The sequence below is a fragment of the Lonchura striata genome, chromosome Z (assembly GCF_050655825.1).
Source record: "Lonchura striata isolate lonStrDom1 chromosome Z, ASM5065582v1, whole genome shotgun sequence".
NCBI classification, from domain to species: Eukaryota; Metazoa; Chordata; class Aves; order Passeriformes; family Estrildidae; genus Lonchura; species Lonchura striata.
Window position 1 is genome coordinate 32,260,264 of NC_140740.1, and position 27,616 is coordinate 32,287,879.

Consider the following 27,616-nt stretch of genomic DNA (forward strand, 5'->3'; position numbering starts at 1 on the left):
TCCAGGCTGAGATAGAGTGGAGAAGAGTGAGACTCTTCTCTATGAAGTCTTCTCCAGTGCACGCTGACAGAACAAGAGGCCATTGGCACAAAGTGAAACACATGAAATTCCACCTAAACACAAGGAAATGCTTTTTTGCAGTGAGACTGGACACACACTGGGCCAGGGACATTTTTGAGTGTCCATTCTTAGAGATATTCAGAAACCAGCTGGGTGCAGTCCTGGATTTAAACTGCTCTACTTGACTTTGTGTTAGCAGAGGGGTTGAACTAAACAAACCCAGGCAAACCCTTCCAGCCTCTTTTATGCTGCTATTTTGGGTGATAATGTTGGTCTATCTGTTGGTTATGTTAGAGGATATATAAAGCTATTAAAATGTCTTTGCTCATGTTTTTATTTTTTCTTTGAGAAAATGAATCTTCTTTTTTATAAAAATTGATTTTCATTGATGGAAAATGATTTTTGAGTTTTTGCTGTTACAGTTTTTTTTTCTAAATGCAGTGTTTACCTCAAGTGTCTTTTTTGAAATTATAGGAACACTTCTTCTGAGAAAGTAAATTATATTTCATGGAGATTATGCTGGTCTTTTTTGTGGGAAGTGGCCATTTCACACATGAATTATAAGAATTTCACACTTTAAGTAGATTGCTTTATTTGCAACTATTTCTTATGCTTCTGGGTGACAGGTTTTTAAATTTACATTTATGTAATTTCAAATGGACTTCAATATTACTCTTGTAATAGCGATTGGAGAATTATTATTTTCTGTGCACAAATGTTTCTCAGCAGAAATATTTTGTTATTTTAGAGTTGTGCTGTCTCAAAAATGTTTAATGAGCAAATCCATTTTGAGAACAGATAGTAACTGAAGATAACATGACAATAAATACATATTCACAGAGTAGCATGAAGGAAAAGCAGAAGTTCATTACCATTTAAAGACCATTTCTAAACAACTGAAGGGAGCAGCCCTCATGCCCAGGGTCAGTGGCTGGCAGGAAGTAGTACTCCACATTTTAGGTAAGTGTCATGAAAGCAGCAGTAGAAATAAGTACAACTACAGGCTATTTGCCATGATGGACTAGTTTAATGGCCATTAACAAAAAAATGGCTAAGAATGAATAGTGCATTGGTTCATTTAATCTCCTCTTTCAGGCAGAGTCTCTTTTTTTAATATGGAAAATTACTAAAGAAGGAATGAGCTTATAGACATTATGGTTAAAGTTACTCTGTGGTCCCTGTGTGCAAATATAACAGCATGTCACTGTGAAGAGGAAAGGATACTGCTGCAGCACACTCGGCAGGAGCTGTACCTCTGTGTTTGGTACCTGGATAACGCATACTTTTCTTACTGTCATCAGCTGACAACTGGAAAGTGTCAAAGCCAGACCCGATTCCACTTCTAGTGCAAAAGTTAAGATGTTAGAAACTGAAATAAATCCCACCACCTGCTTTTCTTACAGTTTGTCTGGGACTACATCCGAGGCACAGCTGTGTGTTTCACTCCAAACAGAGTGTCCAGTGTGGCCACTGTCCCACTGGAGATCACTAACAACAGTAGTGATTGTAGAAACAAGTTATGATAATGGAGTAGTGTTTATTCTTGCTCTATCTTCTAGTGAGGTTTTTGCCCTCTCTTTCTCTGCTTTTACACATATATATGTACATACATTATTTACAAAGGGAGGTGGTTTGATCTGGATTTGATCTGCACATCAGTAAGTTCTAAAGCATATAAAAGGAGTTAGCTGGTCTGAAATAACTGAAACAGTTGCCATATAAGCAAGATTGCAGTGAGATAAGTGTATTAATTTTGCATGACTGTGGGATATTTCGTATTAAGAACAAATAACCATGTAGTACTTCAAAGGGAATAAAACCATAAATTAATCAACTACAGCCTATTTAATATTCTTGAACAGATAGTTGACCTCTTATTTTTTTGATCCTGTCATCAAAGTTAAGCAGACAGTGTATTAAGTTTTTTACAGTGCTTGAATCATATGCTGTGGCAGTTTTGAAATAAAAGCTATTCATTTCCAACTCCTAAGGTTTCTCTTTCAAGGCTAAGTGAAGCAAACAACTTTATTTTTCAAGGCCTCACTCCAAAATGCTCAAGTGGATATTTCTGGCTGAATGCTTGGAGTCCATGTTTCTTTATGCTTGAATATTGAAGGAATATAAAACTATTGGGTGAGAATAATGGGTTTTTAATAAGAAATCTGAGGTGGTTCACAGTGAGCAGATGCCTTTCCAGTTGGATTACAGTAAAAATAACTCTTCTGTTTGTCAGATCACCCAGTAGCCTCAATATTAGTTTCTTCTTGCTAGGTTGCTGTGTTATTTTGGAAATGAAGGATTAGAATCATTCTCTTTTAATATTAATGTAATGGTTGTTTATGAGACAACTAAATGGACCAGAATTTAAAAAGCAAGGAGATGCTTCCAGCAGCCAAATAGACACTCCTTGTGCTAAGGTGGGTAGCATTTTAGACACAAAAGCTTTTTGGCAAAGCTTTCTTGCATGTCACTGCAGCTCAGATGTCATCCTTAGGCTAACACTTGCAGGAAGTTATTTGAAGTATTATTCAATGTGCTAAAAAAAATCCCAAAAACATGAGGAACTTATCTTAATAAGCATGCTTTATCTTCACTCTGTTTATGCTGACACACATCTTACAGATGTCAGTCTTTATAGAAGTTACATATATTTGATGATAAAATGCCTGAGGTTGTGATGAATTTTCCATTCATTTCATGGAAGTAGAAGAGTAGGTGAACCATATATTATTACCTATTTCCACATGACTTCTTCAAAATCATAGAATCATAAGGATTTTGAAAGGTCATCTAATTTAAATCCCTTGCAATGAGCAGGGACATCTTCAACCAGATCAAGTTCTTGAGAGCCCAGTCCAACCTGACCTTGAATGTTGGCAGGGGTAGTTGGCAGATGACAAGTTGTCAACTTGTTCCAGTGTTTCACCACCACATTGCAAAAAAATTATTCCCTATGTCTAGTTTAAACAAACTATTATGTTTTGTTCTATCCGTACTGTCTCTACTAAAAATCTGTCCCTGTCTTTCTGGTAAGCCCCCTCTGAAGTATTGAAAAGCAGCAGTAAGGTTTCCTTGGATCCTTCTCTTCTTCATATTCAACACCCCTGACTCTCTCAGGCTTTCCTTGTAAGAAAGTTTTTCCCTCCCTTTAGTTATTTTCATGGCCCTCCTGTAGACCTGCCACAAACGGGTCTACAGGATCCTAGAAATGAGGATCCTAGAACTGGTCACACTATTTGAGCTGAAATCTCATGAGAGCAGAGTAGAGGGGCATAATCGCCTCCTGGGGATTCTGGTGGTCGCACTGCTTTTTGTTTGGACATGTTTGACTTTCTGGGCTGCAGAAATTGGGCAAATTGTGCATCCCTCTTAAGGCTCCATGGGACTGAATAATAGAATCATGTAAGTGTAGAAAATCCCGAGTCACTAAATAAGCACAAGAATCATCAAAATCCAGCTCCAGGCCTTGCACAGGACAGCCTCAAGAATTGCAGCCTGTATCTGAGAGCATTAACCAAACAGTTCTTGAGCTCTGTCAGACTTGGTGCTGTGGCCATTTCCCTGGGGAGCCTGTTCAGTGTCCAGCCATCCTCTGGTTGAAAAACCTTTTCCTGATATGGAACCTATACATCTCCTAGCAGAATTTCATGCCATTCTCCTGAATCCTGTCACTGTCACCACAAAGAAGAGATCACTGTCTTCCTCTCTGCTTCCCCTCACGGGGAAACTGCAGAACTGGAACGGGGTCTTCGCTCATTCTCCTCTTCTCCAGGCTCAACCGACCAAGTGACCTCTCCTGCACCTCCTATGGCTTCCTTTCAAGACCCTTCACCATCTTCATACCACTCCTTTGGACACTTTCTAATAGCTTTAGATTGTTCTTATATTGAGGTACCCAAAAATGCTTGCAGGCCTTGAGGTGAGGTCACCTCATTGCAGAGCAGGGCAGGACAGTCCTGCCCTTTATATGCAACCAGTATGGAAGAACACATGTTCTCAAGGTCTGGGTATATAACCAGGAAAAGTTCAACTACTTTGGCCAGGAATAAATACATTTGTTCTTATCATAAACCAGTCCTCTTTGTACACTGGCTTAATTAGGAACAGAACTGGGCTCAGTATTTTGGACTATTCAGGGCTGTAGGTGGATTGTTTCCATATGTCTGCAATGCAGAATTTTTCTGAAGTAAGACTTTGCAAACAGCATCTTTTGGTCTTGGAAAATTGTGCTTTGCTGAATTCTGTCTTCCTATCCTATCTGTATAGCTTGTGCACTGATAGTACTTGAGTGATGATTAAAAGCAGTACTTTTGGTTTTACTTGCCTTAGAGGTATCATACTATTATGAATTGCTGTTGTAAACTTTTAAACTCAGGAGTATTCCTGAATAAATGTGATATGGGATTAGGTAATCCTGGTTGCAGAATACATTCCTTCACTGAAATAAATCACAGCTTCACTGTCACTTCCTTTTAATTTTTTTTTCCAATGAATTGTTATTTAAAATTCATCTTAACTCTTAACTCCTACCACTCCTATTGAGCCTTCCCTATATATTTTTATATTTAAGATCTGACTTGATAGGTAATTTCAATGACAAGTTGTAGAAAAAATGTTACATCACATAGTCAGAAAAAATACTTTGGGAGATCTAGAGGGTAACAAAAATTGGTTGCACAATGCAGTTCAGAGTACATTATATTATCACAAACCCTTATATGAATTAAAAATACCGACGTAGTCTAACCATGTATCATTGCCATTTTATTTGAATGCATGAAGTTAAAGCGGTATACTTGCAAAGGAAATCAGCCTCCATTTGAGCTTCATTGTCACTCTTTATATTCTTAAAATCATGTTGCTTAAAAATGTATTGATTATATCCAAGTAATTTCCCCTTTAGAGATTATGAAGATAATATAAATAGGAGTTAGAAGGTGGGCTCTTTTAAGAGTGCATATATATATAGTGTTAAATTTAATAATTTAAACTCATACCTAAATTATCGTGGTATGACCATTTTTCAACTTTCAACTCAGCTATTCTGTTCTAATAAAACTGTATGCTTGCTTGATAATTTCTATGTGTTTTATGCTTTCTCCTTGACTTCGGCACTTACCAACTGCAAAGGCACCATCTGCATTTAGTGAATAAAGATGTCTACAGATCTTCAAATGTGTCCTCTTCCAGGGCCCACTTTAGTGTATTATGTTTGCATTATGTTTATATTTAGCTGGATTACTCTTGCACCACAAAGCTCTGTAAATGGACAGGGACACCAGCTATACGAAAAGCCAGACAAATGTACAGTGACCGTGCAATCCCTGTCTCAAAGAACATGTAATCTTTAACAGGAGACAGCACACAGCCAGGTGACAGGGAGCATAAGTAGTGATGGCATAGCTAAAGAGGTGTTAGTGTAACCCAGGGTAGCTAAGCTTTCTTGTCTTCGTTCAGTAGTCCAGTTCTCACATCCCCCAGCTGTGGCAGTGCTCATGGATTTAACTGTACTGCTTTCTGCACATTGTGTATTAAATAGAGGTGGAAGGCCAAATTAATTTTTTGTAGAACTTGGGTGTTACAGTAGAATATGAGAATGGAGGAACTGAATTCAGTTTTAGGCATTTCCTAGTGTTGACATCTCTTCCTCAACAGTAGATTTAATTGTGTGCTGGGCTTTTCATTGCATGCTGAATACATTTTACATAATGTAATGTTACACTGATCTGTTTCTTTGAAAGTGAAGAAATTTGGGGGTATGATCTTGGTATTTCTTAATGGTAGGGAATAAAAGTCAGATGCTTACCAGATTTCAAGCATTAGTTGAAACACATACTGTGTGCTTAAATTAAAGATGTAGTGTCTTTCATTTCTGTCCACAGATCTTGTTCATATTGAGCTACTAATAGCTTCTGATGCTTAGGGAACAACCATATGTTTATTTTGTTATCTTAGACCTATAATTGGAAAATATAACCTTATCCCCTAATTAAAAAGCAACTGTCATGACATGGCATTTAAAGCCTAATCTTTAATATTAACTGTTCTAAAGGAAACTTAGAAGTATTTTACATCTGATTCACTTTATATTTGGTTGAAAGTTTAAGTAAATCCCTGAATATTTTGTCAAAGTAGTTCTGACTTGTGGAAAATAAAATCCCATGTGGCATTTAGCAGGATTTCTTTGAGTTACAACTGAAATAAAGATTTAATTGACAGCAAGATCTTTTATTATTATTTGTTCTTGGTTTTTGTGTATTCATGAATAATTAAAATTATGCCTTTTCAATTACATGTTTTATTTTGGCTCTGTAAAGGACATTTTCCCTGTGTTCACTCTTGGATTTAGTCTTTCACATGCTACACTGAGACTAGTTTTGCCTGAGGCACTGGATCCGTTTGCTGTGGAAGCTACCGAATTCACTACAGCCTCGTTACAAATCAGTTACGTTGTTTTGTTCCCAGTTACATTGTTTTGTTCCACGCTGTTCAGTTTTACATTGAACAGTTAGAGCAAGAGCCTGAACCTGATGGCTGCACATACCCTGCCTCCTATGTCAGTATCCTCATTCACTCAGTTAATTGCCTGACAGCAAAAGCTCACCAGTAGGGCCTCGTTCTTACCTATGAGCACTAGTATGGGTTATGTGATGGACCGATATGACTCTTAAAGCATTCCTGCTGTTCCTGCATTGAGTCTACTTCATCTTCAAAAGGCACACTGGGCCCTAGGGATTTCTGATGGTGTGCCTGTTTGAGACTGTGTGGAAAGAAAAATCCAAGGCTTGGTCTGCCTTAGAAACTAAATCTTTGAACAATTGTAAGCAATCTTGAAAATATGTACCATCATCCAGAGAGGATTTTTAGTGTTTGCAGGAGTTGACAGATTTTTTCGCTGCATCTAATACTTCACTGCTACTAGTATTAGTAATATTATTCTAGAAACTGTTCTTTTTGTTCCTTTTTCCCCTAATTAATCTGATTGTACTGAATGTTAGCAACAGGATTTGAGCTCAGATGTCTAGTTTTAGCTGAGAAGGAAAACAGCAGAGGAAATCTATTTTGGAAAAACAGTGTGTTTGAAAAGGAGAAGGATGAGTTTGGTTCCAATTACTACTATCTGTTGCAATGAAACATATGCAATATGTTATTGTACCAATAATTCTAGTATTACCCATTTCTTTGTAGGAGTTTTTAGCTTGATTTCTCCTGGTGAACTTATTCAGAAAATTGTAAAAAGACACTTTTTCCCCCAGTACATGTGGGTGATGTTTATGTGGTATTCTTTTAGTTGTGATTTTCTGAGAGCCAAACAAATTTCTTTAACCTGTATAAAACATACATGTTTGTGCATATGTCTCTCTGCTAGTCAAATTGCCACAGAGGAAATGCCCTTTTCACGGTTAAAATGTTGTGGAATATTAAATTACTAGCTTCCAAAATACAGTTAGGAACATTTACAGGTTAAATGTCAGGCATTTCTGCTGACAAGCTAGAGACAGTCATCTATATTGCTTTGATGTTGGTACTAAAACACATTATTCATCTCATATCAGCCACTGCTAGCAGCTGTAATTTTGGTTGCAATTATTTCTACCTTGAATTTGACCAGTTGGGCTTATGATCTTCCTGTGAATCCTATTCAGATTGTGTCTGCTTCTGGTGTTGTGCTGGATTCAGCCATCACTAAGCTCTCAAAATAGTCACAGCTCTGACTGACTACCATCCTTACCATATGGTTTGGATTATGCATGGTGGACTTCTACTGTGTTAAATTGTATCCAGAAAGTACACCTTCTGCATAAAACTCCAAGTATAGTCATGAGAAATCTTATTTAGTCATAATAATTGAATTGAGGTGCTGTTCAATTTTACTTTGTTAAGGAAAAAAAAAATCTTGTAGCAAAGCCAATACATTCATCTCTTGCCCTTTCTTTTCATATAACTGAACGCTATTTTCAGCAAGCTTTCCATAGAGAAAATGTCTTTGGTTTGGTTATTGGCTGACTTCTTCAGCCTTTGTGTGTTTCATAGTCTTTAAGTTTTGAAAAGACAGAAGATAAGATTTTGGGGACTGTGGACTGACTTAATGGGTTTTTTATATCACTAAGTGGAATCCAGTCCTTGTATCCTTGCATGGATACAGCAAATTTCTTTTGCTTCAACGGCTTCTTCCAATTTGGAATGAAGTAATAATTTTGAAAGGTTGAGATCTTTCTGTTCTAAATCTTGAGATATGTGGTAACCAGGAATAATAGTTATTTTACTAAAGCTATGGTGGTTTTTTTTGTTTTGTTTTGTTTTGTTTTGTTTTGTTTTTTACTGGAGGTTTTTATGAACTGAATAATTTTTAAGTGACTAATTTAATTTTACTTTAAAAAATTATTTCAAAATCTCATTTTAAAAAATTATAATTTAATTGTAACTGAACAACTTCAGTTTTAGTTGAAAATAAAAACCCTGGATCACTTCTTGATTCTTCCTTATATGACATGTTTAAAATAGCTTTATTTATTTCTTCTGTTGACTTTTAAATATAGTGGGTGAGCAGCTTTAATATATTTAATTCCAGTAAAAAACAGAAGCTTATTGAAGATTTGGTTTGTTTTCAGACTATTTCTATGTTATATTGTCCATATATATTTTTAACCTTTAAACTTTTTCTAGTGCTCATCCTACTTCATACATTTATCACCTTATGTAGTAACAGTCCTTTAATTTGTCTTGGACAGTACATACAGAATAATGCAAATATTCTGAGTTGCAAGGGGACCAAAAAAGGATCATAAAATCCAGCTTTCTACACAGAATGCCCCAAGAGTCACACTTTGTGTCTGAGGACATTGTCCAAATAAACCTTGAGCTCAGTCAGGCTTGGTGCTGTGATCACTTCCCTGGGAAACCTGCTCCAGTGCCAAGCCACCCTCTGGTAGCTGACATATACAGACAGAATTTTTCAAATACATTTGGCATATTAGTCAGCCTTTGTCTTACTTCAAAAACTAATAATAATTTGGTTTGAACTGATGTCAGTAGTCACAGTGATAGACTGACAGCTAGTCTCTATTTCTCTGGAGGGAGGTCACAAGTCCTGCCTTCAGACTGCTTCTGCAGTCTCCATTCTCCACATGCTTACAGGTCCTGCAAAGACCCTGCTCCAGCATGGACTTTCTGTGGTGTCACAGCCTCCTTAGGGCTTTCAGCCTCCTTTGAGGTCTTCCACAGGCTCCTCCATGGGATGCAGGCACACAGCTGCCCTTCCATGGCCTTCACCTCGGGCTACAGAGGAATTCCAGCTCTGCTACCTGGACCACCTTGTCCCACTCCTGCACTGACCTTCGTGTCTACAGGGCCATTGCTGTCATATTCTCACTCCTCTCTCCTGGCTGCTGTTGCACAGTAATTTTTTCCCTTGCCTAAAACTGTTATCTCAGAGGTGCCCCCACCATCACTGATGGGCTCACGTCTGATCAGCAATGGATCTGGCTTGGAGTGCTCTGTCTGGAATTGGCTCCATGAGACACAGCAGAAATTTCTAGCATCTTCTCTCAGAAGTCAACTTTGTTACTCTCCAACTACCAAAACCTTGCCTTGCTAATCACTGCAATACATTACCAGTGCACAATTTAGCTGTAATGTCTACCAAATACGTAAATCTTTAAAAAGTATACTGATCTTTGTGTTTCTGTTAAGGAGATTCTGAAATGCAGAAATTTGTAGACTTTACTGTGTCATGCCTTTTCACAATAGCTATTTCCTTTCATTGTCAGGCTTTTGTCTGATTTTAGTGGGTCTCTCTGAGAATAAACTTTGCATTTGGGAATATGCAAATTAAAAAGTTTCTGATGAGTTTCACGATAGAGACGCTTCTGGTTCTACCTTTCTGCAGCCTTTTCCCACTGCTTCACTCAAGTCTAACAGTCACAGTGAGAGAAATTTGTAGGCTTGTTGAGGTTGTTCTTACATGCTGCTGTCCTCCACAGTGTCACCACACAATTGCTTGGAGAGTAGAAGTGAGAAAACCCTTGGGTTGTGATCAAGACAGTTTAGTAAAGAAGGGCAAAAACTGTGCATGCAAGCAGAGCAAAACAAGGAATTAATTCACCATTTTACATGAGGAGACCAGCCATCTCCAGGAGATCAGGGCCTTATCATGCGTAACACTGACCTGGGAAGACACAAACTTCATCACTCCAAACACCCTCCTTTTTCTTTCCTCCAGTTTTCGATGCAGATTATTATGTCATCTGCTGTGGCATATCTCATTGAGTTAGTTGGGATCATCTGTCCTGGCTGTCCCAAGTCCTTTTGCACCCCAAGCCTGCTCACAGGGGGAAGGTGTAAGGAGCAGAAAAATTTTTAGCTCTATGTAAGCCCTGTTCAGTAATAAAAACATCCCTGAATGATCAACTCTGTTTCCAGCACAAGTCCCAATCCCAGCCCCATATTATCTGCTGTGAAGAAAATTAACTCCACCCCAGCCAAAACTGGAACATTCACTTAATGAGAAAATGATGCTGATAGTGCTTCAGTAACTTGGTGAGAAACAAAATTTGCTCTTCCATCTATTTCAGCATATTACAGGAGTTTTGCCTAATGATTCTCTTTGTAATGGCTTCTCAAGTACAGGTGTATTAAGGTCAGCTTTGCGCTTGGATACTGTATTATTAGGGAGATAAATTACTGTGGTTTTGTTTTGTCTGACACTTACAGAAAAGCCTTTTTTTTTTTCAGATCCTGTATGTAGGTAATTTTTAAATGCATGTGAAATTTTCACGCAGTGATTTTATTTAAGCCTACACAGCTGATTTAATTATTCATAAGCATATGTCTTGGTAGTTGTCATATGAATAAATTGGGTTTGTGTCTTTTTTTTCCTTAAGGTGTTTCCTTTGTTATATGCAAGTACTGGAGGGTTTAATTTTCTTCTACAGTAATACTTAATCCTTATGTAGTCTCACATTATTTAAAAATGCATTGTGCTTTTGTTTTTCAGCTTCCTTTAAAATACCTTCCGTTTCTACTTTTACTTCCATCTCACTTGTCTGTAGTGATAACACACACCTTCATTGTAGTTAAGATTGGCAATGAGGGGTTTATTATCTTTGATTGTTGAAGTTTCAGTTTATTCAGATCTAATAACTGACTTTTCCAGAAAAATTTCTTGCTTTGCAAGAGAATTTGCTCTTCTTTTCCTCTTGCAGTAAGAAAATGGTTAATGCTTCTGATAATTAGTGCGCATGATATAATTCAGATGTACAGTTCTGGGGGATATACACTCAGAGCCTGAGGGGTGATAAACCATTAATCTGTAAAGCACTGGCTGCATTGTGTGTTAGTCTGCTTGTAAGCAGAGATAAGATGTGACAGGACTTTGTTGTCTGTGCACAGCAGGAATCTCAGTTCTTTTCTACCATCTTGGGCAGAGTAACAGGAGTTGCAGTGGGTAAATGTCCCATCATTTTGTGAAGGCACATCATTAACACAGCTATGGTTGCAAGGTCATGAGGATGTTCAACAGCTTAGGTCTTTCCACCTGTATTGAACTTCTGGAGGGACTAAGTGATACTGAATCAAATATTTTTTACTTCTACTTCACACAGCATTTAGCTATTCTCCCAGAAAATTGGAATGTTGCTTTACAATACACTGAGTAGAGGTGGTAAATTGCATTTATCTCCTAAGATTAAGTTATAAAACACTTTGCTATTCAAGTTAAATGCTTCAGTATTGTAGCAACTATATGAAAACTCTTCTGTGTGATTTTGGCTCTCTAAATACAACAAATTTTTCTTAATTAGGTCTTTACTAATGTGCTGACTCACCCAAAATGTCCATAAGAGAATAATGGAAGCTCCTGAATACCTTGATTTGGATGAAATAGATTTTAGTGATGACATATCGGTAAGTACAAGCCTTATTTTATTTTTTCAAGTTGAGATGACCTTAGATGTCTCAGTCGTGATGTAAAAAGCAACACCCGTGTTAGAAGCCAAACTTCTTTTTACTTAATTTAAGGGAATAGGTTGAATTGAGGAAAAAAAAAATCTGATGTTTTGTAAAGGCAAGGTCTCTAAAAAGCTTGGAATGAAAACTTGATTCCTCTCCTTCAAGTAGTAAAAATTACTTGTAGACAAAATTAATAAATTAGTTTCATTTCTGGGTTGCTTCTCCTGTATTGTCCCAAATGAGCTGTGCTGTAGTGCTAGCCTTAGACAGCATTTTTTTAAATCAAACGTATTTCAGTTGTAGGAAACCTGCCTCTCTCACCTTTGCCTTTTTCATGAATAGCCATTTCCCAATACAGTTCCATTTTATCAATAGATGTGATATGGTAGTGTACAGAAAGAGATAGAAAGATTTTGAGGGATTCATAGGCAGCAGTGATCTTAGTGTGACAAATAAAACAGCCCTAATTGCAAATAAAAATACAGTGTTACTTTCTACATTTTTAGTGTTCTTATAGGAGATACTGGTACTCTGTATTTGTTACTCATAATACTACTCTTACTGCCAGTGTTTCTGCTTTTTTGTGCAATGGAGTTGTTCATGTGTTCAATGTTTGATTAAAAAATAGACTTGAATGCATAAATTAAATCTCCCATAAGAGAATGTATTATAAAATATTATAAATTATAAATTAATAATTAAATTTTCAGATTAAAGTATCCTGCTCTCTCCTTCCATGTTTCATAGTTTTATAGTAATTTTTTTTTCCACAAATGCCTGGTTTTCCCATTAGCATTTGGGACTTCTGATTCCTTTTAAAACATTCCAGATGCTTTATTCACTGAAAAATCCCTTTTGAAGAGATTTTTTTTTTTGTACCTATTGTACTGTTGAATTTTTATTAAATCAGAATATGGCAAATGCCCAGAATATTAGAAGACAATGAGCCAATCTTGAGTGATTGCCTTATTAGGGGCAACTTTCTTATGTTACTGTTATATGCCAGATTATGTCCTGGTAAGTATAGAAACAGAGTTTCTATACTCAGTTTAGTAAAACTGTAAAACATAATAGATGTAACCTTTCCATGTCCCTCCCATTGTGGCTGTTTCTGCATACTGGTGGGTTAGATTACTCACTTTCCTGCTGAACAGCTCAGGCTGCCTTCTTTCATAGCCTGTTCTTGCAGTGGATGCTGAACATTAAATGAAAAATCATCACAAATGATTGAGGTAGCAGTTTTACTCCCTGCTTTAACAAGTAAGAGAACAAAGGATTTGTTGCCAGAACCCAGATCAACAAGAGCATTTGTGGTTACTCTAGTGATCTACTCATATGTCATCATACACAGTTTAGAAATACTGGACCTTCACGTTTTATCGTTAGCATGCTCTGGTAAGAGCAGCTGCATAGCATCTGTGTTAGCAAATTATATTATTCATGTTAGCCCTCTGGTTCTAATCCAGTGCAGAAAAGTGACTAATAATAATGGCAGCAAGAAAGCTGTTAAAATTATGCACTTACAAATGTACTTCATTTAGAAAGCCACTGTTTGTAGTCCAGACCCTTGTCATCCATTTCAGTAAAACTGACCAAAATGTAATAATCAAAAAAGATTGACAGACAGGAAGTTGATCTAAAAGGCAAATATATAAGTAAATAAGGGAAGGGGGTGGGGGGAGTGTGTTTGAGTTATTAATTTATTTTCCTTTGGTTTGTTTGTTTTTATTTCATTGGTTTTTTGGTTAGTTTTTTGGATTTTTTTGTTGGTTTGGTTTTATTTTTGTTTTTATGTTACATTTGTACATGAGAAAAGGGAAGTACATTTCTCCAACATCATGGAATCCTAGATGGTTTTGGTCGGAAGGGACCTTTGAAGGTCATTCAGTTCCAATCTCCCTGTCATAGGTGGGAATACCTTCCACTAGATCAGGTTGTTCAAAGGCTTGTTGTGATGGATTGACATTGACTGGTCATCAGGTGCCCACCAAACCACTCTGTCAGTCCTACTCCAACAAGAAACTTGTGTTTTAAGAAGGACACCACTCACCAATTAGTGTAATAGGAAAAAAAGACTCCTTGGTGATACTAATTTATTGCCAATCAAAGAGCACAGGATGATGAGAAACAAAGACAAATCTAAAAGCACCTTTCCCCCACCCCTCCCTCTTTGCAGTCTCAACTTTACTCCTGAGTTCTTTCTGCCTTCCACCTCAGTAAGCACAGGGGGATGGGGGAGGATAGGTTTTGCATTCAGGTTAGGCACTAGTGTGAAAGGAAAGCAGTGGGAGATCCCAAGTCAGAAATACAATTTAATAGGAAAATTAAAATAAATGCTTTAATACAGCAACACTGACAGAGTCAGAATATGACCTGACTCCCTGTTGGTCAGGGTGTTGGTAGCAGTCCGATTAAATGGTGGGTACAGTCTTCTTGAAATGATAGATATAGTTCTGTTGAAGCAGTGATCCTGTAGAAGGGCTTGACCCGCCAAAGATCCAGTGATGGTTATGGAGCTCTTATCCTCTGGAATTCAGTGGCTAAAGCTGCCCATTGTGTTCCAAGCTTCAGATCATATCCAGATAGGAATGCTTGGATCTCCTCCTAGGTGGAGCATCTCACAATTTTATCAGTCTTGCAGTCAGACTTGATGGCCCATTAACAGAAGATATCCCCTGGAGTTATCAGGGGTGAGTCATGAAGTAGATAAGGAGTACTGCCCTACCTGGTTTTAACAGCTGATGAAGAAGGTGATAGAATACATACTTTTGGGTACATCTTACATTGTATCCTAAGACAGGTTATCACAGAGTGTTCCCTCCTCATCCTCTTCACGCCTACACCAGTGTGGGGTCCCACTCACAGAAGGCAATCCTCTGTGAATTTCTCCATTTTGAGTTCTTCCCAAGGACCAGCATTCTTCATGGACTGTGCCAGCATACATCCTTTCCATGAGATAGAATCCTTCAGGAGCAGATTGCTCCAGCATGGGTCTCACACAGGGTTATAGTTCCTGCCAGAAAACCTGCTCCAATGTGGTCTCTTCTCCACAAGAATTAGTTCCTACCAGGACTCTGTTCCAGCACTGTCTTTCTACAGGCTGCAGGTTTCTTCAGGGCACATTCACACACTCCAGTGTGAGGTCCTCTGTGGGCTGAAGGCTGGGTATCTGCTCTACCATGGTATTCTCATGTGACTGCAGGGGAATGTCTGCTACAGCATCTGGAACTCTGCCTTCCCCTACTTCTTCACTGATTTTGGTATCTCACATTTTATTGTTCCTCTCTCCCAGATGCTTTTATGCAGTGGTTTTTACCCTTTCTTAAGTCTGTTATCCCAGAGGTGCTACCAACACCTCTGATGGGCTCAGCCTTTGCTAGCAGCCAGTCCTCCATGGAGTCAGCCTCTGCTCTTAGTTTGCCACATAAACTAAATACAATCATATGTGGTGGGCATCTAAAACTTCTCTGGGCAACCTGTTGCAGTGTCTTACTACCCTCATTGTAAAAAATGTCTTGTTGTGTTCAATCTAAATTGATGTTTTTTTATTTGCCCCTTGTCCTGTCACTGCAGGCCCTGGAAAACATAATTTCTGTATTTTTCTCATAAGCCTCCTACATATATTGGAAGGCCGTAAGAAAGTCTCCGGGCAGCCACCTGTTCTCCCAGATAAAGAATCCAAATTCTCTCTCAGCCTTACTTCACAAGATGGTTCCATTCCTGATCTAAATGATATAGTATATTTGTAGTTCAGACAGCAGAACACGTTTTTGGGGCTCTTTTTTACATTAAACAAAAGTAATATTCTGTGTGCAGTAACATTAAGCAACCCAGCTGAATATTTTCATTTATTTCTTCATTAATAACTGCTCACAGAAAGGAAGGGGAGAAAAAAGACCTTTAGGTTGCATTAAATGATACAAAGATTATCAAATGTATGTTTTATGCTTTCATCTTTTTGCTTTTTTCCTGACTTTGCCTCTAAGTTTATTCCTGCTCTCAAGTTATATGCTGTTGGTATGGTTACCTGAAGGTGTCCTAACCCTTTGATTGGAATGCAGGATTTATATTGTATTGGCAAATTGAGGAAATTGAAATTATTTTATTTTTTGGTTTACAGAAATAGTACAAAATAGCCTCATCATAACCAGAGATCCTCATGCTAAGATACTTGTAAACTGTTAGAGATTGAATGTATAGATCATTGCTGTGATCATTCTCTTAGCTCCATATGAATGAAAGCCAGGTTCAGTGGTGCCAGTGTGAGACTGTGCCTGATTTAAAGGTTTGTGAAATGTAAGTGCAGTAATTGCATTCAAATCTAAGTAAACACCTGTTGAATCATCAGGAATTTTGGAACAACTTTAAACACTTCTTGTTAATCCTTGCCTGGCAAGGAGGAAGACATAGACTATGCGTGGTCAAGACTATGCCCAAGCTGCTAGGCCTCCCATTTATTCGACACGGGGCCCTTCCTGAGCCTGCTGCACCCTTCCTTTGGCACAGAAAGAGCTGGATGACCCCTCAGGTTCACACACAGCCAGATTTTGCCTACTCTGCCACCAGTCCTGCTGGGCTCGGTGTGCAGAGTCCTACATCGCTGTGCAGGCACAGTCATTAACTGCAGCAGATTGATTCATTTACCATCCATCTGAACCTCTCTCTTACATCTCTCTCTTTTCTTCCTGTCTCCCATTTCAGAATGAAGCAAAATGCAGATGTCCACTGGGTTGTTCATAGGAAGTATTAGTTTCAGACAGACATTTTGTACCCCTAGCAGTGTTAGTAGTTTCTATATAGGTCCCCTTTTAAGCTAAAAAGAAGAATAACATATCAAGTGTCTATATAAGATACACAACACATGGCACAAATAACCTAATCAGTGCTCCAAAGATGTTCATCATAGCTGTAAGAAAGACATTTAGTCTGGGGAGGTGATATTACCCACATGCACCATGCCAGTCTAATCTCTTTCCTTCTCTGATTTTTGTTTGGAAGCTGCTTAAATTGACGCTACTCTTGAAAAAAACCTTCCTGCAACATCAGACCAAGCATTGTTCCTTTACTTTTTCTCAGTTTATCTTGCTATTCCCAAATAAATGTCTCAGAAATATGATGGCATTGCACAGTTAAATGATTAAGAAAATACATTGTAAAGTCACTAATTTAAAAGATATTTAATATTAATGAAACATTTTCTTCCACTATCACAAATAAACTGAAATGAGACTATTTACTTGGAAACACTTAAAAAAATGGCTGCAATGGAGGAAGGTGCCTGTTTTTAGTACCAAAATGAAAGCAAAGAGCTGTGCATTTAGGATCAAGCCAGAGTCATCGGTGTCTTTATCCAGTCAAGATCATTGGTGGTGCTAAATTATTTGAGTTCTGATACTGCAAACAGTGGGCATGGTCCTTCATACTTTGAGGGTGTCATGGTTATGACAATGTGGTCAGAGACTTGTACTATGCATACAACTTTGCACTTTGACTACAATTAGGATACAGCAGAATGTTGAAAAGTAACTTTTGTTTCTTGATTTACTTGGGTTTTTTACTATTTTCTGTAATATTTCTGTGCTACGACTCATAATCAGTTATTTCTTCTTTCTGGTACTTCTAGAACATTAGTGCATCTGCAAGTGGTGGACAAGTGGCACAGAGCAGAACAACCTCTATTAAAGATATTTTTTCTCATGTGTTTTGTTTAAAACTCATTGCATTAAAATTTGAAAACCATGTGAAATTTGAAAGGTTAACATTGGCATTAATTCAGATTCTGTAGTGCAGTGTTACATAATAAACAAATGTATTGTATATTTTAACCTGAATTAGCAGCGTCTGTTGGAAAAAGCTGGAAATGTCTTGCATTTGCATGGAATGCTTGCTACTGTTTCTTGTCTCATTTGCTGTTGATACTGCTCTTCCATCTTACAAAGTTCTTTAGGGGCTTATTAGAATTCACTATTTCAGCAGGCCTTAAATGCAGAAAAGGAACCCAGACCTAAAACAGTAATCAAAAATTCCATTACATGTGTTATCTTAGGAACAAGCTCTTAGTTTGTTACAGAATGTCACCATCAACCACAACAGACTTTAATTAAATACCAAAGAGCTCAGTAAGCATTGACTGAGGAAGTAATACTGTGTGCTCAGCTATTAGTCAGTTATGCCCTTGGGCACAGCCCTCAGCCCTGACTGATGTGCTTACTACAATGGTGAAACATGACAAGTAGTGTTTCATTTTGCATGCAAAAAAAGTTGAAATTATTGTCTGAAGAGTTGGAAGTAATTAATTTTAAATGCTGTTGAATAAGTATTAAGTCTTAAATTCTGTTCCAAGGAAGGGTTGCAGTCTCAACTTCTTTTGATGTCATGTGTAACCTTGAAATTTATGGTTGTACAAAAGCTAGAAAACATTACTGATTATTAGAACTGGAGCTAGATATGTGAGAAGTCAGTTCTAGTGGGAAGAGCTGGGAATTGATTGTTTTTATGTTTGGGAAAGGTCCACTTGAAAAAGTAATTTTATTTGTTTTGTGGACCAAAAGCTGGTTCTTTACATTTTAACCACAAATTACAGAAGGCAGAAATGTGAATTTGCAGAAGTATTTTTGAGAACAGAGCTAAGTGGGAGGAAATCTGTTAATGAAATCAAGCTAATATTAATAAAATGCACAACTAATTTATAAATTTGTTACAAAAGTAGATTTTTGGTGGTGGGACAACTAACTGAATAAATTTTAGAGCAATGTTGAAACATAAAAAATATCTGGTTTTCCATGAAAGAACAGGAAAAAGACAAAAAGAAAGACAGCTTTCTGTTTTTGAAGTTGCCTCACAAAATACATAGCAATAGAATACAAAAGGCCTCTTTCTAATTGAATTACAAACTGTGTAATAGTTTAAACTGCAACAGCTGGTCTTACAAAGCTACCATATTCCTTGGAGACACGCTCCTTGGATTCCTTTAAGAATCTTACTAGACCAGCATTCTAACATTGCATTTGTGCTAAAATAGCAAGATGTATAGCTTAACAGCTCAGGCTTTATTAAATAATAACTAAAGTGAAGTACAGCACACAGTGTTTGTCTGTGTCTAACTTGTATTAATTTGTCTCTAGTAGCATCCTTCTCCCTGTCTGAGCTCTGGTTTTTTTTTGCTTTAGGCTGTCACATCCTGAAGCAGTCACAGCCTTATTGATAACCCCTTGTTTAATGGGGATTGGAATCACTGGGTAGTTCTGGAATGCTGCTACACAATTTAATTAATAAGTTGGGTATTGATCCTGGGAATACTTAAAAGGGTTTCTTCTTGTGGTTCTTATTGTCCCTGAATTAGGTTGGCAAGGGAAAAAGTAGGGCCTAGGAGGTTTTCTAGGTTTAATGAAGTAACTACAGTCATTTGAGTAACAGTCTTAAACTTGTACCAGAAAAGTACATTACTCTGCAATTGGTCACATGAGCTTGAATTTAGATTATTTTGAAGGAGATTGCCAGCTGTGCTTTAAAAGCATGTCAAACACTGAATGACAAACTGTCAGCAAACCCCTATGTATCATCCTTTCTTTTTTTGTGTGTGGAAAGTTCGTATGGTTTTATATGTGGTTGTTTTGCTTCATTGGTCAACAGCACACCAACTGGAAATATCTGTTTTTTTGAAAACATATGGTGTTTATGTATTCTTCTAAAAATTTCAGTTGCACTAATCCTAAACACTTTTTTTCTATTTAAGTTTCCAGAACACTGTTTTGTTATGGTCTTTTTTTGTATAAGCAAAGTAATTGATATTTCTTTCACAAACATAATGATTTTCATTTGTTCAAGTGGAGATTCCTGTAACATTTAAGCATTGGATTAAGGAAGACTTGCTATAAAGCAACTGCATATCAGAATGTATAGTTTTATGACACTGGATCCTGTGTCTTTCCAAAGGTATTCCACAACTGTATAAACTAAAAAGTTCTGTTTAGTAAAATACCTATGGCATGTCTGGGGTTTTCTTTCCATTTTTGAATGGTTAATGTGGAGAATAACATGCTGATTCATATTAGATGTGTTTTATTTTGTAAATATTTTATTTACATCAAAATAATTGTACAAGTTTGCTTTAATAAAGCCCAGGTTAGAGAAATGGGCCTGTTTCTGACACCCCCCCTCTCTAAAATCAAATCTCTGCAGTGCAGATAATCTGCATTCCTTTTACATATTGGCTTATGACAGCTTGAATTGTAATTTTAAAGCATGGTAATTGTTGCAGTGCAACACCATAAAAGGTATACATGTGGGCAAATAGAGACCCTTGAAGCCTGAATGTGGTCCGACCTCTGATGTAGCTCACATTGTGCCTTGAATAATGGTGACCTGCAGGAAGGAGAAATCTGAGGTGAGGAGGTGTTTTGCTCTGGCTTTGAAAGTCTGTTTCATATGTCTCTTGGTGGGAAACAAAAGTGGGTGCCATCTGCTTTTCTCATGCAACCTAAGAAGACCATCAGACTGCCAGAAGCAGCCTTGGTCTGTAGATTTAGTGTCCATGACACTTGTACCTCTTGAAAATCTTACTTTGTATATTTTTAAATTATTACTTCTATACATTTTTTTCTCCTTTTTTACAGTATTCTGTAACTTCTCTCAAGACCATCCCAGAATTATGCAGAAGGTGTGAGTCACAAAATGAAGACAAATCAGGTATGATGCTGTATAATTTCTGTCCACCCACAATATTCTAGGCCTTGTTTTAATCATGTAACATTTGGCAACAGTAGTTTCTTGGTAGTGTCCTGTTGTTTTGATTTTTCTCATTTATGTACAGTTGGAAACATGAGTTACTTTTGTTTTTTAACAGATGTTAGTTCATTAGAAGGAAAGAAAGTTCCAAAAAAGGATTTGGCTGTATGCAGATAAATGTAGGGCTTCATCTCAGCAGCTCCAAACCACAGTATGTGCAACAATTTACTTGAAAACCCGAGAAACCATTGGTGACAAGACGTAATAATGTAGGCGCCAATGAAAAAATGTTGGATACATTTACTACCCATATGGCCACGACTAGTCAGAGGGATGATTTTTTGCCAGAGTCTGAAACTATATCAAGGATGCTACATGATATAATCTACTCTAAGGCATACTGTAACAGTTAAGATTAAAGCTGAGTTTTTTAATTTAATAGTGTAAACTAAATGAAGAATCATGGCATGCAGATGAGAACCAGCTGGAGATCTTCCCCCTGCCCCCTGACAAAAAGTGCATTCAGTGTTGTTTTTCACTCTGTAAATCAGATTAATATGCTTTTATTTTTCTCTTCCTGATGGAGGAGAAATGAATTGGTAAGAGAAGCATTTTTGTTGAGCTATGAAAAGTTTATTGTGTTTTTTTCATCTTTTAATTGAACTTTTGTTAATGTTGTTTCATCAAGTACTTTTATAACAGAAACAGGAGATCTGGAATTAATGGGGTGATACAAGGACTTAAGAACCATGCTATACTTCAGCAACTTTTAATTCTGTATTTCCTTTCAGACTTAAAAATTTCTACTGTGTTTAATGTAAGTAGAAACTCTCTAATTGCTACTTCTTCTAACAGAGTTATTAGAGGCCAGGTCACCACATACCACTGTCCTTGGCAACAAAGAGAAGCAAAGCTGTCCTTACAGTACTTATTTGCATATTGCTTTTACAATTCTTACTTGCCTACATAGAGCACAGCTGTGACTAACACAAAGTCTTACTTGTTGCAAGCAAGAGCAGGACAGAAGTGTAATGGGTGAAGACTCCTGATCCACCCTCCTCAAATTGCCCTATCTCCTTCTACCCCAGTCTCCCCTCATCCTCCTCCATCCTTCCCTCCATTCTCCCCTGCATATTCCCCTCTTTCTTCCCATCCTGCCCCTTTAAACCCTTCAATCCTTCCCTTGCCTCATCTCTATCCCTTTTCTTCTGTCTTCTTCCTTTCTTCTTGCTGGTTCTTCCCCCCAGCTCATCCCTTTCATCCTGCCATCTTCCCCGTTTGTTACATTTCCTTGCCACTTTCTTCCCATCTCCTTCTCTTCCTAGCCATTCAAACTCCCACTCTCCCTGTTTTCCTACTGTCACACCATTGCTCCACACTGTTCTTCTCCTGCTCTTCTCTCATTCCTCCTGCTGCCTTCTCTTCTCCTTTCCTCTTTTTACTCACTTCTTCCCTGTTCTGCTCGTCATACTTCCCTGCTATTCTCCATAGCATTTAGTCCCTCATTGCTCCCCATATACTCCCACCATTCTCTCCCATATTTTTCCTCCCATTCTTTCTCCATTTAAAATTCATGTAGTAGACATAAAGGGAAATGTAGTCCAATAGTAAGGATGAAATACTGGTTATGAGGTCTTAATTTAGATTGTGGGATGTTGACAGCATACTGTGTATCTGTTGTATTCCATGGTTGCCTCTGCATCTGCCTCTGCAGATGGACTTTTTTATTATGATTTTAATTATATCAGTACTCATCTATTCCCTTAAAAAGGGGTTAACAGAAGCAAATACATGGATTGCTGAAAGACAGTAATATCTCTGGGGAGTCTACCAGTATAAGTCTTGAGTAAAACAGGGCTTTTGCACTGATAGTAGTATTGGCAAAGTGGAAACAGTACTGAAAGCTGGGTTTCCTTGCTACTTACCATGTACTTTGGTGAATAGGAGATAGTTCTGAAATATTTTTATTTTTACCCTGTTTATTTACTGAGTAATAATACAGTGCTGAAGAGGAGTGTATCACTTTACATGTCTGTATAGACTTCTGTATCTCAAGTATCTTGAAATATCAACAGAGCGTATAGTCAACTAATAACTATAAGGCTCCATTTGATAAATTTTCACAGTTGCTTTTGAGAAGTCTTTTTCTTCTCTATATTGTAGATCATTAAAATAATGTTGCCAAAGTATTGATAATGTGTGCTATTTTTTATGAAAACGGATTACATAATAAAACTTTCATACTATAGCATGAAGCATTCATACTAATTTATATCTGCATTCCACTGTTCATTCAAGTAGTTACTAAAAGAAAAACTCAGGTTTTACAAAGTGCTGATACAGCTTTTTACCTCATACTGACTCCTGCTTAGTTACAGGTTGCATTTCTCCTTTAAAACAGAGAGCACTGTGAAAGTAGCTATCCAATAATTCCTTTTTCAGAAAAGCTGAAAGTTAAGCAAATGTTGACCATAGATAAGACATATCATAATCTAAAAAGATAAGACATATCATAATCTAAAAAGCAATTGTCTGTCATCTTTGTCTCAGGAAAATATTTAGATCAGTAATTACAGTTAAGACAAAATTGTGGAGAAAGTAAGATTAGAATTTATACTTGAAAAAATAATTATGTATATACATGTATATATATATGCATATATGCATATATGCATATATATATATAGGCAAATATTTTCACAAGCAGGTTTGTTAGAACAGATATAAACCAGACCAGTTTATTGTTATGTAATTATATTTCTTAATTATATGGCTAATAATATGGAAGTGTTACTATTCATTGTTTGCAGATAAGTTTGGTAAATAGGCCTGTCATTCTGATTTTCTTTCCCCCTTTCATGTAAAAATTGAATAATAAGCTAGTAACATATGAAAGTATTTGGTTACATTGTTTTCAAATTACTCCAAGTGCTTTTAATCCTAGGCAAGTACTGTTGTTTAGAAGTCAGTGTGTCTTCTCAAGCATTTAATATAATTCCTTCAGAAGACTTTTGGGGTTTTTTTAACTATTTCTGATGGCTTGTAACTTTTGCTCAGATTACTTGTTCTTTTGAAAAGGGAGGTATTAGAAAGTTTTCCCAATGTGTAGTTTTTCCTCCTTGAAATGCCACCATCGCCTCCCTTTATTGGAGACCACTGGCAGGTGGAGTGTATTGTTTGGTATGTCCTGCTCTTCCTTTCTCTTCTGCAAGAGGTGCATGACAGCCATGAAGCAGCTCAGTCTCCGCCCTGACTCAGAATCAAAAAATCACAGAATATTCTGAGTTGGAAGGTACCACAAGGATCATCACAGTCCAACTCCTGGCCCTGCACAGGACACCCCAAGAGTCACCCCATGTTCCTGAGAGTATTGTCCAAACCCTCTTAAACTCTGTCAGGTTAGTGCTGTGACCACTTCTCTGGGGAGCCTCTTCCAGTGCCCAAACACCCTCTGGGTGAAAAACCTTTAGGTTATCAAACCTAAACCTCCCCTGGCAGAGTTTCATGCCATTCTCCTGAGTCCTGTCACTGGTCACCACAGAGAAGAGAGCAGTGCCTGCCTCTCTGCTTCCCCTCAGAAGGGAACTGCAGAACTAGAATGAAGTCTTCCCTCAGTCTCCTCCAGGCTGAGCAGACCAAGTGACCTCAGCCACTCCTCACACGGCTTCCCCTCAAGGCCCTTCACCATCCTCATGGGCCTCCTCTGGACACTCTCTAACAGCTCAATGTCTTTTTTGTGTTGTGGCACCCAGAACTGTCCCCAGAATGTGAGGTGAGGCTGCCCAAGTGCAGGGCAGAGCAGACAGGACAATCCCCTCCCTTGCCCAGCTGGTGATGCTGTGCCTGATGCACCCCAGGACAGGGTTGGCCCTCCTGGCTGCCAGGGCACTGCTGGCTCAGGTTCAATTGCCATTGACCAGGAACCCCAGGTCCCTTTTCACAGATCTGCTCTCCAGTTTCTCATTCTCCATTCTGTCTGTTCATCCAGGGTTACCTCATCCCAGGAGCAGAATGTGTCACTTTCCCTTCTTAAGCTTTATACAGTTGGTGATTGCCCAGGCCTCTAATTTGTCGAGATCTCTCTGCAGGGCCTCTGTGTCTTCAGAGGGAATAACCAGCTCCTCCTAATTTTGTGTCATCTGTAAATTTCCTTAGTATTAATTCAAGTCCTGCATCCAAGTCCCTTATGACTTTTCTGAGTCCTTCTTGGATAGAGAATTCTGACTCAGGAAGGTTTCAAGGGATCCTTGGAGCCAAAGTATATGTGCCAGTACCCCCAGATTACAAGGTGAAAGAGATACTGTACTGGCAAAAAATTGCAGGGGAAGTAATGATTTGTCCACAGTAAAGGGTGATTAAGGGTAATTGTTTTTTCTACAATTATGCTTCAAGATAATGATCATTTAGATAGCATTATAACCACTAAGATGGACATTATCTCAGCTGTTAGAGCAAGATGATAATTAACTCCAAGACTGTGGGTTTAAGCCCCGTACAGGGCCTTTGCTTAAGAACTGGACTCAATGATCCATGTGGATCCCTTCCAACTCAGAATATTCTGTTATTCTGTAATTTTTTTGTTCTGTGATTCTGTAATTATTTTTATCTTCAAAGATAGAAAATTAAAGAGTGTAGTTTAGAAATGGACCAAGCTAGCACATTTTTCCTGAAATGAAGTGTTAACCAAAGTGCCTGTGGATTTCCAGCATTGTTTAATATAGACTGATAAACTGAAACAGCAATCAGTCCTTTATGTTATTATGCATGAAATTTGTTGCATTCTTCCTGGGCAAATTTTCTAAGGACACTTGAACAAAAGGTTCAAGACAACAATGTTCTGCAAGCTTCACTGAACCATGTCATTGTGGAAGTATATTCTGTCACCTGTGACAACTTTCAGTTGTCATTAAATGGCTGTTTCAAATGAAGGTAATATACTAGTTTAGATCTTTATTCACTGATTGGCAAAACAAATTCACTTTTAATGTCCAGCAGTTATCCCTCTGCACTGCTTTATTCATTCCCAAAGAAACTGCCATTTGAAAAATTATTCAAAATATTAGTCTCCTAATTGAGAAAAATAAATCAATGAGCAGAAATTTTCTGTTTCAAGCTCTTGGTAGTTTTTAGTTGTATGAGAAAATAAAGTAAAATTTGATTTGGAAGAAGTGTTAAAAACCGTCAATTTCACAGACTTGTTCTCCAAATATCTCCCAGGTAAATATGTCTAAAACAATAAAATACTGATTAGATCATTCCTTGGTAGAATACTGAAGAATTTTCTTAGTAAAAAACCAATTGTGCTAGCTACATATAAGTTCTTTTCCTACCTAGTTTTTGCATCCTCCCTCTTCTTTTTTCACACATTTTGTGCCAGAATGATCTCTTCTGATTTTTTGTTAAAACTTTGCATGCTACCTTCCTTCTGCATCCATAGATTGCTCTATACAAGAGTAAACCAAATTTATTTATTTCAATATTTTCTTCGCCTTTCCTTTATTATCTATTTGAGAATGATGGCTTTTGTATTATTCTTCCTCAAGTGAAGATAAGAAAAAAACAGTCATTTACAGATATACAAAATGTTTGAGTTACCTAGAAAAGATGCACTGTTCTTTAAAAGCCTTAATTATTATTTACCCTGTATACTCTTCCTTTCTTCTTTAGAGTGATTTGAAATTCCACTTAAATGGGAGCAAACCCTCTCCATTTTTATCTGTTCAGCATTGTTCTTTAACTGAGGTTCTCATGCTATATATAGAGTTTATGTTAAAGAACTCCAGTATGTATTCCTGGTACAGGTTATTGACATATTAAAACTGTAAAACAGTGCCACCTTCAGTCAAAATGAATTCAGTAAAATATGGATTTTGTGATATTAACAAAGGGGTAAATAGATATTCAGATCTGGCTCTGATTATCCATTGATTTGTAAGAGACACCCCTTCATCTTTCACATGGAGCCCACATACTCCTGTAAGTGTTGGCAATACATTGGTGATAGCAAACATAATTTTTTGGAAAGTTTCCCTAGTGTAGTCAACACCTCAGCACCTGTATACAACGTCAGAATCACAGTGCTTTATATGGACCTAGAATTAATGCAGGTCTTAATTGATTCAAGTCTGCTGAAGGCATATCACAAGGAAGAAGCTCAGGCATTTCTTTCAGATGAGAGTAGAACTCCAAATATAAAACTTTCTGTAGACTTGCTACACATCCCCTCCCAATATTGCATGAGCAATATGCTGAAATACTGCATTAAAAAAATATGAGCAGTTGTCAATGCTGCTCACAAACTTCATTAAAGTAAAACACTATATTGATGTTTTCATTATACTCAGGACAATTTAGTGGCATTTTGATGTTTGGCATTGAACTGTAAGTATCATAGAAACTGCATGTCACAAGTGTAAAATTTCATCTGTGCATGAGGTTATCTTTTTGATTGAAGAAAACCTGTAGTTCTATGGATGTTTGTTTACCAGAAAAACTCCATACTCTAGACACAGAGTGCTCTAGACACAGAGATGATTGAAAAATACTCCAAAGTCAACAGATGCTTCCAACTGGAAACATGTTATAAGAATCAATTTTGATTCCTGAAAATAGAGTCAGATGGGGATTAAATTGAAAGAGAAATTGCTTCCTAGTTGTCCGCTTGTCTGCTTATTTGCCTGCCATAGTTCCAGGACATCTCTAAGTAAATAGATAAGAAAACCTATAAATAAACCTGCAGGCCTCTGGACTCATTTGCATTTTGTCTTCCTCAAAAAAACCCAAAAAAAATAGAGTGCAATATACAGAGAAGAGCAACATCTGCAAATTTGACCTTTGCAGATTTTCATCAGATGCAGTTTTTTTTATGCCATAGAAGTAC

At 37.5% G+C, this 27,616-nt stretch overlaps 1 protein-coding gene across 5 annotated transcripts in view; it reads left to right on the forward strand.

Moving 5' to 3' along the window:
* SNCAIP (synuclein alpha interacting protein) overlaps positions 1–27,616 on the forward strand; it is an 86,833-nt gene that overhangs the window by 23,395 nt on the left and 35,822 nt on the right. For 4 of the 5 annotated variants that reach the window (XM_021546229.3, XM_021546231.3, XM_021546230.4 and 1 more), the window contains exons 2-3: positions 11,862–11,964; positions 20,625–20,697. In XM_021546229.3, coding sequence (XP_021401904.2) covers positions 11,908–11,964; positions 20,625–20,697 — 130 coding nt within the window. In that variant the 5' untranslated portion in view covers positions 11,862–11,907. The remainder of the gene's footprint in view (positions 1–11,861; positions 11,965–20,624; positions 20,698–27,616) is intronic. The other variant, XM_085567636.1, reaches the window with a different exon arrangement.